This window comes from Lathamus discolor, chromosome 2, assembly GCF_037157495.1.
Source record: "Lathamus discolor isolate bLatDis1 chromosome 2, bLatDis1.hap1, whole genome shotgun sequence".
Lineage (NCBI taxonomy): Eukaryota > Metazoa > Chordata > Aves > Psittaciformes > Psittacidae > Lathamus > Lathamus discolor.
The window spans coordinates 122,108,027-122,121,254 of NC_088885.1; the positions used below are offsets into that span (position 1 = coordinate 122,108,027).

The window sequence follows — 13,228 nt, forward strand, 5'->3', positions numbered from 1 at the left end:
GTGGGAAGCTACAGTTCCTCAACACCTTCCTTGTGGACAGAACTGTGTGAGGAAATCACTACAAAGTTAAGTAGAATTGTTTTCTTTCCTTTCTGTTTGAACAGAAAAAAGGTGATCAAAGCCACACAATTTCTTTTACACTTCATTCTTCCAGCTCCCCAAAGACAAGCTCAATAGCAAGGATATACTGTGAACCTTTGATTGGTTCAGTGCTATTTGGACTGATGCATCCAAAACTAAAAAGAAGACATGGCCAAACGAATTTCTGATAAGTAATTTAATCAGCTATAGAGAGCCAAATGCCATTTCTTCTGCGGGCTACACAATGCCAGAAGTCACACTTCTTTCTCAGTGCTTGAGAGTCCATAATTAGCATAGCCTTATAGTAAGGACTATTACTTTACATTAAAAATTCCATCATTTGGGAATTAAAACTGCAGATTACGTGAAGCATGGCCAAGATAAATCTTATTATTTTAAACAAATCTTTATAAGTACTGGCAAATGTAATAAAATTTCAAACGTGAAAGCAAAAGGGAAATTTTTACATTTCAATTCCAGCATTGTAAAGGAAACTCTTTCATGCTGAAAATTCAAACTCAGCGTGTCAAGTAATTTCACTGTTACAGACTTGAATTACCTGCACTGGCCTGAGGGCATTATTCACTCTCTGAGAAAAATTGTACTTTAATATTGCTATGATTTTCCCAAGTAATTTTTATGCAGAAGCCGGGATGAATTTGAAACATCCATTTCAAGATTAAAGTGATGACATTTGGTGACTGCAGAGAACCATGTAATTGAGAATTGGGCTTAGGGATGTGCCCAAAATTAAATAGCAGAATGAGAAAACAGTACTAATAAAAGTACCAATATTTTGCTTTCTTTGCTAAACTTCAGGGGTGTGGATATTAAATAGGGTTATAAAATACAAACAGACCCTCACTTCAAAAATGTTTAGAGGGACACACTATATTGAATGCTTATGCTACATGGAAAGACCATGAAATTGTTGGCCACTGTCCCAGCCTATTTAATATTTCCTGTCACATGCAGGAATAAAGATAATCTTCCCACTCGGTTTTAATGGATCCATTTTTGGAAGCACTACATTATCAATCTCTTTTAGGGGTTATCAGCTGTCCGATCATTTGTTAACTTCATATCGATATCGGTGCTGCGCCCAGAGCATGCTCTGAAAACGATTAACTCCATAACAGAGTCTCACATGAACTAAGGAGCTCCATCATTGACTCAGATAGGGCAAAAAATTAATGTACAAAGAGATATCCTTACCCAAAAGTGTTTATCAAAAACCTTCCAGCAGCATGTTTCTAGGTGAAATTCTGAATTAATTCTCTTGTGAGCATATAGCTTTGAAGAAATGTGCAGATAGAAAAACTGATACTTTTATACGGAAATATATCAGTAAAATAGGGTAAAGGAGAGTACCCAGTGTCTTTATTATCTAAATAAAGTTTATGGTAGGACAGTAGATGAAAAGTTATACTATGTTGAAAAAGTAGTAGAACTTTAATTTAAAGAAGGCAAGTGAATAGATTCATTCTTTTCTTGAAGACTTCCTAGATCAGCTGTCTTACTATTTATATCAAGGTGGAGCCACTTCATTACAAAATGAGCTATAATTGTTAGTGTCCTTTCAAATAATTTCAAATAATTAGTTGTCTTAGAATCACAGAAACAGTCAGGTTGGAAAAACTTTTTAGACTGATTCCAACCATTAACCTAACACTGCCAAGTCCACCACTAAACCATGTGCCTAAGTGCCACATCTACACATCTTTTAAATACCTCCAGGGATGGAGACTCAACCACTTCCCTGGACTTTTAACTCTCTAAAAATCTCATTGCAAGGTTTTTCATTTCAGTAAAACATCGGTTAACTAAGTATAATGAGGTTCAGGCGTAAACGTTGAGCACTGAGGGAATGTATCTTGCAACTGATAGAGGCCAGGGGAACATGACATGGGAGGTTTTAATAACTGAAGTGTGGATGATGTGGGTTCACATATGTACTAGCTCTTATGCCTTGAATTCAATGTAATCCTTAAATTCTTGCTCTGTGAGCCAGTGAAGGCTGAAAACATCCCTGATGACAAGAAGCAGCAAATACTTCCATGAATGAAATATGAAATATTAGTCATGACAGAAGTTAATTAATTTCCTCTTGCATCTGCACTGGTTTTGCCCAAGATTCAGTCTTGTTGGGAAAGAACAGCATTGCAAAGCAGGGAGAAGGGATCAAAAAAAAAAGCCTCCTTTGAGAAGTAAAGGCCTCCTTCCAGAATTACTACCCTGTTTTTTAACACGCAACGCTAGAAATATTCACCAATGACTGGTCTTCTGAAAAAAAAAAAAAAATGGTAAGAAATCAACTACAGAACCTCAGTAACTGCAGAAATCTACCACATAACCTAAATATACTGTGCTGTTGCTCACTGCAGTAAGAGAAATTTAAAGCTACAGGAAGTAACTGTGATCTGTGAATGATCCACTGCCTACTGAAGACACTACAAATTTTTCAATTCACCAAATTGTATATTAGATTCCAGCCACTAAAGAACCTAACAGTAATCAAACTGTTCCAAGAACCAAACTATTATATCACAGGACAGAACAAAACAGTAGTGTCAAAATTTACAATTGTGACAATATATCATAACATCAGCTGAAATGAACTCAGTGTGTTTTCTTCTTTAGCTAAAGATCCCCTGCGAAAATTACTTCAATGTTTTGATTTTTCTGTTAAGCTTTTACTTACCTGAGTAAGATTAATTTTTGTTATTCTTCCTCTTCTGCTACTGAAATGCAGCCCTGATGATTCTATCACTAAGTGGCTGAGTTGGTCTGAAGTTATCTCCTAGGATTCCATCACAGCCCTCTAAAAGCTCAGCACCTTTAACATGTGTCCTCAGTCTACGAAATTCCTCTATCTGAAAGGCAGAAAAACAGGCATGAAAAAGCTGAGATACATTCTTCACTAATGACCAACGATCAAAATCAGCTACTTCTGCAGCTTTGATACTTTGAGTGCTCGGGTACCACATACTGAGGTCAACATACATCATTAATAACATTTAAAAATAGTTGTCAGCACTGTCAAAGCATTTAACAGAGAAAAGTAAGAACTTTTATGCATATAGTTTGGCCATGTGCATAAACTTAATCACAGCTTCTTTTGGGATCTATAACCTTCCTAGCCATTGTGTATTACACGCTATGAATCAACTTCACAGTTGTGATATAACAGTAATCATTCTGGTCTTCTTCAAAGAAGTGCATTTCATTAAATAACTTGGCTGACTATAAATGGTTCTGAATTTCTTCCAGTGATTTATTTATTGCCTGAAACTCTTGCTTCATTTAAGTAAAAATTATTTTCTAAACCAGAATTCTGAACAGACTCTCAGCTTTAGAGGAAGTCTGCTGAAATTTTATATGGAAAAATATGTTTTTTCACATCGAAATGAAATACCCCTTCTGGTGGTTCTGTAGATGTCAGGTGCTAAGTGTACTTAGAAATCAAATACAAACAAAAAATCAATAGAAAACATTTCTATTGGTCTAAAAAAAATAAGTTTCCGCTTTAATTTTTCTAAATGTGTAGGGAAGAATGTGAGCAGCTCTCATCTCCATCCCTGATATCAGCATCAAGCTCTGTGTGACAAAAAACTAAGAAAATCAATGCATATCTCAGCAATATTACACCTTATTGTTCAACACTGCCGTTTTATTTAAAAGAACTGCATTTTAAATAAGCAGTTACAACTACTAAGAAATTGTGGTTGGTTTTGCTTTGGCATATTGACAAGATATATTAGCTGGATACAGCAAACCTATTTGAAGGCTCACTCCCCCAGCCTGAGCCTTTGGACCTGTACTGACCCTGTGATGCCTCACTATGCAGCTCAGCTGTGACTTGAAACAAGCTACACAGAAGGCAAAATGAAGCCTGAAGCATTTAATCATTTTATCATCTAAGAGATTATTAAGAGTTAATGTCTCCACGAAAAACACCCAATGAAGGATTACAGAGAGGATGCAAGTGTGATTCCAGGATTAAAAGAAATGAGGTACTAAATAGCAGTTAATGGCATTTTTATTCTTTTACTGCCTGCAGAGAATTCTTTCTCATTGCAACCTGGAAGACAACTGCCTTCACTGCTGTTTTCGACTCTACAGCAGAATTGATACAGACTTATTTACTTGACTTAGAGGCTAGCTCTGCTCTGCTTTATTTTCCTCAGAAAGCAGTGTGCTTGAAAATCAACACTCAGCTTCCCACAGCTGAGATATAAGACAACAGCTTAGACTCAAAAGACGAAAAGCAGAATGAACTGTAAAGCTCTTTGAAGGTTCTTTGAGAACAGAATCCTGTTTTGGATGATTTCTGTTTGTTTGTTTAAAGCAAACTGAAAACAAACCCACTACGGGCTTGGAACTGAAAAAGTGTTCAGGAGTCAGGCACTGGTAAATCACTGAAAGGATTTTGTAAAGGTAGCCTCTTTCATCGTCTGAATCAACTCTCAAAAATCTGAAATACTTGCAGCTTAGGAAGGAACATTTTACAAGAATGTGGCTTTTGTCTGATCTATTGAGAATGAAACTTCAAACAAACACAGATGAAGGAGAAGGAAGAGCAGACTCTCTGCAAAGCTGGTATTTATGAGCTGTCTCCCACTATAGCTACAAATGCTCTGCCCCAGTCCCCACAGTAAAATCATTCTCCTGGAGGTACTCCTCACACAGCAGCTTCCAGTTTCTTCAGTCAGGAAAGTAGGACTGACCTGATCCCCATGCCTGCTCTTTAGTCTTCAGGGAAGTAAAGAATTGTAGCCCTCCTCCAAAGGGAAACTGCCTCTGAGATCATCAGCCTCCTTGTTTAGTCCTTCATATCATGGTTCAGAGAGAGACCTTCTATGCACCATGGTTGTCTACTTCACTCTTGAGACGTAGTTCTGTCAGAAAAGGACACCAGCTGTGCTGATGCTACTTCCCCTGTTAAATTTCCACATGAGAAGGCAATACATGTGCCGCACACATCCTGCTTAACATCATACGGAACCGCTTACTTTCTCCTCCCAACCCCTCGCAAGTCAACGCTGTGAAGTACACCTTCTAGGACTGCCAACGAAATATATATTTTAGAGGAATATGGCGAAGCATCCTTGGATATTCACATACTTTCAACAGGAACAGCCATTTATAAAACCTTTTCTCATTCCCAGAAAACACTGAGGATGACTTAGGCTTGTTCAGACTGAAATTCAGGAACAAATTCTAACCAGTGCAGAAGTAAAGCCACAATGTGAACAGTCACTAACAGTTTATATTTTGAAAAATTTTGCAAGAATGTTTTTACCACTTCCCTTTATTCAGATCTTGAAGACCACTTTTTTTTTGCTTCCTTAAATATTTGCTGTAGAATAGAACACACAAAACAAAGACTTTCCATGTTTTCCACAGCCATTTCTTCTATATGAGGAATAGAAGCATTATCCTTTGGCCTGAATACCATGAACCTGTCAGAGCACTTTATTTCACAGACTACAAAAATTTTACACAATTCCCACTCCAGCACCATATGCTAGTTACTATTTCTGTGCTTCAGGAGGTCTTGGTTTTGAATGAGGTACACAAAAGGACTAGAGACCTTGCCATTCAATACAAAGCCAGTTAGCTCTGACAATGAGTACAGCAGAATGACAGCTCCATGCTGCATCATTGTTTAAAATCCCTATTCTGAGTGGCTTAGACAATGTACTTGTTCTGGGCTTCAATGAACCACAAAGCACATTATTCACAAATGTCCAGTTTTTTAAAAAATACAGTGGAGAGAAGCACGAGCAAGTCTTTTTCAATTATTTTCTGCTCCTTACTGGCCTAACAGGAGTGAGTTTTCTATTTTCTCCCATTGCTTTTCAGCAACGTACAGGCATGGGTGAGGTGTAACATTACAAAAGCAGTCAACACAGTTCTTTCTGGGCTGTATATTTCAACGTAAGACATGTGAGGATGATGAAAAATAACACAAAAGGTGAGCAGGAATATGCTAAAAGAGCACTGCAGGGTGCAGCTTCCCAGACAAGCTCCTTTCCACTGAGATCAGTAATAAACTCCCAGAACCAGATTTGCAAAGCCCTTATTCTCCAAAGGAAAAGAGTTGCTTGCACACTTTATTCAGTCCTCACAGAAAGACCCGTGAAGGAAACAGCTCTCTGATGGAGCGAAGCCAGTGACTTCCAATGAGGAGACAGCACTGGACTCCAGCAAAGTACATCCGAACTGTAGTCCTGGATTGCTCTTTTGCTGTTCATATAATGAACACACTCAGATGCCAGCTGCTGAAGTGAGGTGCACGTAGAGATGAATCTCCTTTCACTTAACATTGACTTGGATCAGTAGCAAATCAGCTCGTCAGTTGAACTTTAGTATCTATAAATGTCTTCAGAAGAAACAGAAAAAGGTTCTCTACTGTGCAATGGGCAGCCTATTATGCCTATGCTAAAATAGTTACTTCTTCATTGTTTCAAAATAAGCAAATGTGGAAATATACAGATGTGACCATGAACCAGAATTGCAATTTTCTTCTTTTTTTCCCTTATGACCTAGTTTGCTAAGCTAACCAATATTACTGTGTTAATTACAGAAAAAGAGAATATGAATGAGTATCTTGTCTCCAATATATTAACAAGCTTCATCAGAGGAAGGCAATAAAATGTATTGCATATCAGGCTGTGTTGCTCTTTACTGTTTCTTGTTATTGACACTCAGAAGTTGATTATTTTACGGCCTGGAAAATGAAAGTAGAAAGCCTCGAATTTGTCACTTATCGGCTATAACCACAGATGCTACTAGTATTTATATAAATGGCTTGAAGTTTCATAAGCTGTGTTCATTAATATCTCACAGAAGAAAGTTCTATAAGTTAACAACGCATGTAAAATAGCATATTTAAATCCATTAGAAATGCATTTGTGCTGAAATCTATGCTTTAACACTACAAGCAGGATTAATAAAATTAAATGCCTTTACTAGCCTGCCATGGATGATTCAGAATGTTGTATGCCATACTACATCTCTCATTTTCCATAGACAAAAGCCCTTACATTTCCCATCTCTCCTTAAACTGAATCTCTCATAGGCACTCTTGCCCACATGCAAAAAAGAGGCCCAATACTTAACTGCAGCCAAAATGCTAATTACAAGTTAAAATCTTGGATGTCTAGGCTATAGCAAACTATCCTGGCACCTTAATAATCATATTTTGGACATCATGGAGAACTCTCAGTCCCTTTTCCGAATCCCAGAATCACCACCTCTCACTTATTTGTTCACATATTTATTTTCAATTGACATCTTGAAAGCGGTATCTGATACAAGTAAAATTTTTATCCCATCTTGGCAAAAGTCCTTCATGTGCTTACTAAGTCATCTCTGCACAAGCTTAATTTTAATGCTGCTGCATTCATAATTATCAATGAGGATTTTTTCTTCCTAAATGATGCTGATCTACAACAAGTTCAAAGCACTGTGGATCACACTGGCATAAGTCCATTCCAGTCTCTCATTCTGCTCCAGTGCCACATCTCACCTGAATACATACCTGCCTGTGGCAGGGAAAAAGCCCCCCAGACTGTGCACTTTTAATCACTGCAATGCTTTTGCTGGATTTGGTTTATAACAATTTAAGGCAGTAAAACACAAAACAGCCACACCTCATCTAAAGAACGCCATGGTTATGAGTCACAATCTTTTCCCCAAGCATAATATTATCTTCTGGAGACTCAGCCCCTTCACACTATGCTCCAACACCTTGTTTCCTTGTTGTAAATGAGTACATAATAATGTTAACTAAACTAGCATTTCTCTGCTTAATTCCTCTTTTATTCACCCTCACCATAGAATCACAGAATCATAGAATCATAGAATGGTTTGGACTGGAAAGGACCTTAAGACCATCTCCAACCCCCCTGCCAATGGCAGGAACACCTCACCCTAGACCATGTCGCCCAAGGCTCTTTTCAACTTGGCCTTCCATCTCCCATCATATGTGGATGGCTTGAACTGTGCCCTCCTCTGTGCATCGACTGGATTAAAAGGGAATAGAGACTACAAAATCTGCAAGTAGCATGAAATCAAATATCATACAATGTCTCAGTGTAACAGCTATGGTCTTTACAATTCTGGTTAAATACTCTTAGTTATCCATATAATAACTGGACAATTAGTTGCCAAGTTACAAAATGCAGTGTCTTTTAAAGTTATTCTGAATCTAATAATGACAACAGAGTTCTGTTTCCTCTTTACTCAGTAGTAAGAGGCCATAAGACTTACCCTTTCACAAGCAAATAAATACCAGATTCATGATGGGATACATTTAAGTTGCAGCTACCACACAAACAAGCTTACGGGGAGCTACTGCTTTTATCATATGATTAGAACTAGGATTCAGTTTTCATTGAAAGGAAACACTGCCAAATTGTGAAAATATTGTGCTGGGATTACTAGAAAAAAAAAAAAAAAGAGTATTAAAGATGAAATAATGTAAATCTGAATTCATCACCTTTAATACTTTTTCCTTTCTGTTTGCACATGCTTCAGAGCATGCAACGAAAATTAAGACATTCACCTTCAGGGATTCTCAACAGTTTCACTTAAATTAAACCCACATTTCTCCAATGGGGATTCACAGAATGTGGGAGAATCATGAGTTTTCATTGTTTTTACCGGGATTATTTACAGACAGTTTTGAAACATTTTCTATAGAAAGCCTAACATGACTGTTAGATAAAATTTATAAAAAAACCCAACTTTAACATACATACATGTAAAATCAAGCTTAAATAAGCAGTTTCCACTTGACATATATTACAAAACAGAATTAAAAAAGCAAGACAAGTTAAATATAGTTCAGTGCAATATAGCTAGCCTGTACTGCGTTAACATTTTTCATTCTCCAGGACATAGTGTCGCCCTGTGACTTTTTGTTCTTCTAACATCAAAAAGCAGTGATATTTGAAAGCTTACAATTACAAAGAATTGAATTTCTCTTGCCCATTGACTTCCTTCTTTTTCTTTCACTTAAAGAATTATTTTAAATGCAGATGATAAATGATAAGGTTTTTCATCTCTGACCTTTGCATTGCTTTCAGTGACTCAAAAGGCTTAACCTTTATTTGAAAAGCCATGTACTGATCTAATGGGATCTTCAAGGAGAACAGATATAATGTCCTGATATATATATTTGCACGCTATAACCTTTAGCTCATAACCGTATTCCAAGGTCACTTTAAGCACAGCTGTTACCTGCACTTGGGACACAGTCAAAGGATAGCGGAATAATATCCAGGTGACACCTTCACTGCAGGGTGGAATGGTTAGAGAGCCCTCATACACCCAGTAGTCACGCAGAAGAGGATCTGAAATTAAAAGAAATGTGGAATTTTAATGACATTAAGGAACATCTCTCTGTTTTTCAATTATGACACCTTATGACAGCCACGAGCTTGCTCGTATGATGAAGTTAGTACACAGTAAGCTACAGTGTGAATTTATAACCTGCCAAGCACTGTCCGCTACTTAGCTCATGTCTTATGGTCATTATATTGAAGTAACCTTCCCTTGCAGATGAGCATTTTAAAGATGAAAATGCCACTTTAGAGATGTGAAAAATAACATGCACGATTCATTAAACTAGCACAGCAAATAAATAATGCGGCGATAAAGAACTCCTCTTAGTGACAAAGCTACAAGACACATCTCATTTTGAAGGCAGAGGGGCTGTGGTGATCGAATTTTCACTGACTTCCACATTTAGGACATGTCTCAAGGATGATTTTATTTCATTTTTTATAAAAATTCAGTGAAAACAGCTCAAGCTGAACTTTTCAGTTCACAATACTGGTGACATTTTTCAAGATGCACTGGAGCCTCCTAGCTTCGGAAAAGTGAGTTGAATTTCATAGGGGAGAAAAATCGAGGTTTCTTTAAGAATAAATTGATTTTAATAAGTTTATAAGCTTATTAATAGGTTTATAAAGAACTGTTGTCTCTCAAGAAAATGTGCAATGGTTTGCCCAAGCAGAGTTTTAACTCTAAAGACAACAACAACATACAACAGTTTGATGTTAATTATTTTAACCTTAATTCCTCAAAGATTTCAGTCACACTGCACTTTGCAAGACTACACAGTGCTTTCCTCTGCTGCTGTAGGCCATACTCACAAATCACTCCCTGACACAGCTTAAGACGTATGGAGAGGAAACTCTCTGACTGTAAAAGAAGGGACAAGAAACAAACCTAGAGAGGAACTGGAAACTGGTTAATCATGCCATGGAGAGCTAGGGGGAAGATTGTCACTGGCTTGACAAGTACAGAATGTGAGACTGAAAACAGAGACTTGCTTGGATGTTCTAACCTGTTACTGCCATTTCACTACTAGCTCAGAGGAGTATCAGTAGAACTAAATCTTGCTAATGAAGCCAGCAATTGTCAGTGAATGGATTTTGGTTTGTTGGAGTAATTTTTTTCTCAGTTAGGGAATTACATAGCAAATCCATTGAAAGCAAGTTGCATTATCAAACACTCAGGAGTTAAGAACTGCAAGAATTAATTCAGCCCATCCTGTGCATGCACTGTAACACCGTCTTGTTACATGATCACGTATGTCTTTTCAAGAGAACCTTTCACCATTTACTCGCAAAGATGGATTATTTTGTTTTGAAAACCCTCTAATAACATTTGGATTTCTCAGCACAATATGCGGTCCTTAGTCTTCTTTTTCCCATGCTATTCAAATCCTGCTTGTTAGAAGGATCTTATTTTGTCATTTTTCGTATTTCTAATGCACTCATTTCTTCAGAGTCTGAGTGCTTCCCAAACGTGACTTCATTTATCCTTCCAACACCCCACGGTGTGAAGAAAGACAGATTACCCCCACACTTTAAAGATGGGGAACTGAGTACAGAGAAGCTAACGTCAAATGCATCTATTAATTTGAGGTGTTCAGTATGAGATGCTTAGAACCTGATTTCTCAAGAGTAATAAACTTTCTATAGCACTTAATACAGTCAGAGCACTGCTCCCATTGACTTCAGTTGGAGGCGTAAGCACTCAGCAGTTCTGCAAATCAGACCCCATGATCTCAAGTCGGGCACCTAGAAAATGAGGAACACATAGTTAGAGATGACTTCTGAAAATTTTGGTTTATGTGACTCAATCAGCATCAAACAGGAACCGTGAGGCAGGGGTCCTGTAAAAAATAACTTATGGTCATGCAATTATGTTTTACAATGTATATGCACAAAGGGGCACAGGCAGCCTTAATTCCTGCAATTCCTAACTGCTGAGCACTTGACTTTGCAAAACTAAATAGCATTCTTTTGATATATATATATAATTGATACAGTTTCATATAGACCTGGAGTACTTTGAAAATTAAAGATCCTGCTACTATGGTGCAGAATTTAGCTCACAAAGTTTCCCTGCAGAAACATTCATCTTGTAGAAATGTTGGGTTTTTTCAAAGTCATGTTTTTTTCAAGACAAGGTAGCACAGTAGTAGTAGACAAATAGTAGAGCTAGTGGTTGTTTCTTACTATTACTCTTCTACTTCTAGCTACACGAATTTGAATTTGCCTCCCATTGTCACTACTCCTTGTATGCTACACAACTGTCACTGCATTATGCACTGCCTTTTGATGCTGCCAAAAGGCTACCTTGGTAAGTGGGTAACATTATGCTTCCTATTCTGTGCCAAACTAGAGAAAGCAATACACACAGCTCCCCCTTTAGATGGGATGAGAAATCATCAAGAAAATTAGCTGCAGTATTGCCAGCAGCGCATGGACTACAGTATCACATCCTACTCACAGGTGCAGATGTATCATAAATTCCAAAGGGATTTCATCCCTATGCCTGTTAGCACCACTAGGTGCAAAATGCATTACCACCTTATGGGACACACTCCCAGGCTTGCAGTTAGACTGTGCTTTAGCTCAAGATTGTCTCAGCCTCTGCAACTAGCTACTAATCCACATACACAAAAGTAAGCAAAGACACCTACCTGGCAATAAAGAGTTGGGATTAAAACAGGGTATTGTTTTGGACTTTCCCTGAAAAAGTGAATACAAATAAATCTCATATCTAGTTTCTATTAAAATGATGAACTGAGAGGTAAAACACACTGCGTGCTCTTACAACATTAAAAGATTTGAATTCCTGTGCAAAGTAACCTCATTACTAGCCCACATTCAACCATCACTGCATTTGTCCTTGCAGCTACACACACGTTTTTTATTCTATTTTATTCTTTACTACTAAGGTTATCCCAACAATTTGTTAACTTTCTGCCTTTAGCACCTGAGCTCCTTCCAGGTCCCAGACTTGAAATTCGCTACATGAAAATCAAGGGTCCCATACAAACTGAGTTTAAAATCCAAGGGCCAAAGTGAGCTTTGCCTTGACTGATGTGGATGACACTTAACAAGATAAAGCTGGTTCCACATATTTAATGCAAGAAAATTTTATGTATGCCTAAAGTACATTTGATGCTGACCCTCTGAAAATTGTTATTGTAACACACTCACAATGACGAGGCCTTTCATGACCTTCCTCTACTTGGCTGACATTTCAGTAATGAAACTATGGAGTTCTAAACACTAACTGTTTTCCCTGACACCTTCATAAGCAATGAGTTTGTAATCTTAAGCATCATGACTAAAGTTTACCATATATTATTTGACTGACAGATTTTCAATTCCATTCTAATAACAGCTTCTAATTTTTCTACACTTCAGCATCCACTGAGGTGAATGGCTAATATCTCCAGACCAATACAGAACATCTCATTAATACATCTCAAAGTCCTTTAAAATCAAAGGTAAGAATGATTATTTCTATGTCACAGACAGAGACATGAAGCAGAGAGATGGAAGTAACTTGCCCAAGGTCATTTAAGATAGCATCAACATTCTGGAAAGCACTCATATCTCCTCAGTCCTACTAGGTTTATTATCTGTCCTTCAGGAGCCCCACACATACTCCACCTGACAAGACGGCATTGTGTTTGCTGATTTCCCACTGCAAGTTAATATGGGTGCTCAGTTCATCTATTCTATTCCTCTACAAATTAAAACCAGATAGGTTTGGAGATTCTGCTGCTGGTGTCCGCTAAGCATGTTGCAGTGTTTACATTCACACTGAC

General features: G+C 37.6%; 1 protein-coding gene across 3 annotated transcripts in view; it reads right to left on the minus strand.

Annotated features, from left to right (window-relative positions):
• CA8 (carbonic anhydrase 8) overlaps positions 1-13,228 on the minus strand; it is a 67,178-nt gene that overhangs the window by 25,107 nt on the left and 28,843 nt on the right. For 2 of the 3 annotated variants that reach the window (XM_065668330.1, XM_065668329.1), the window contains exons 6-8: positions 12,089-12,137; positions 9,331-9,443; positions 2,783-2,954 (exon numbers count right to left, since the gene is read on the minus strand). In XM_065668330.1, coding sequence (XP_065524402.1) covers positions 2,820-2,954; positions 9,331-9,443; positions 12,089-12,137 — 297 coding nt within the window. In that variant the 3' untranslated portion in view covers positions 2,783-2,819. The remainder of the gene's footprint in view (positions 1-2,782; positions 2,955-9,330; positions 9,444-12,088; positions 12,138-13,228) is intronic. The other variant, XM_065668331.1, reaches the window with a different exon arrangement.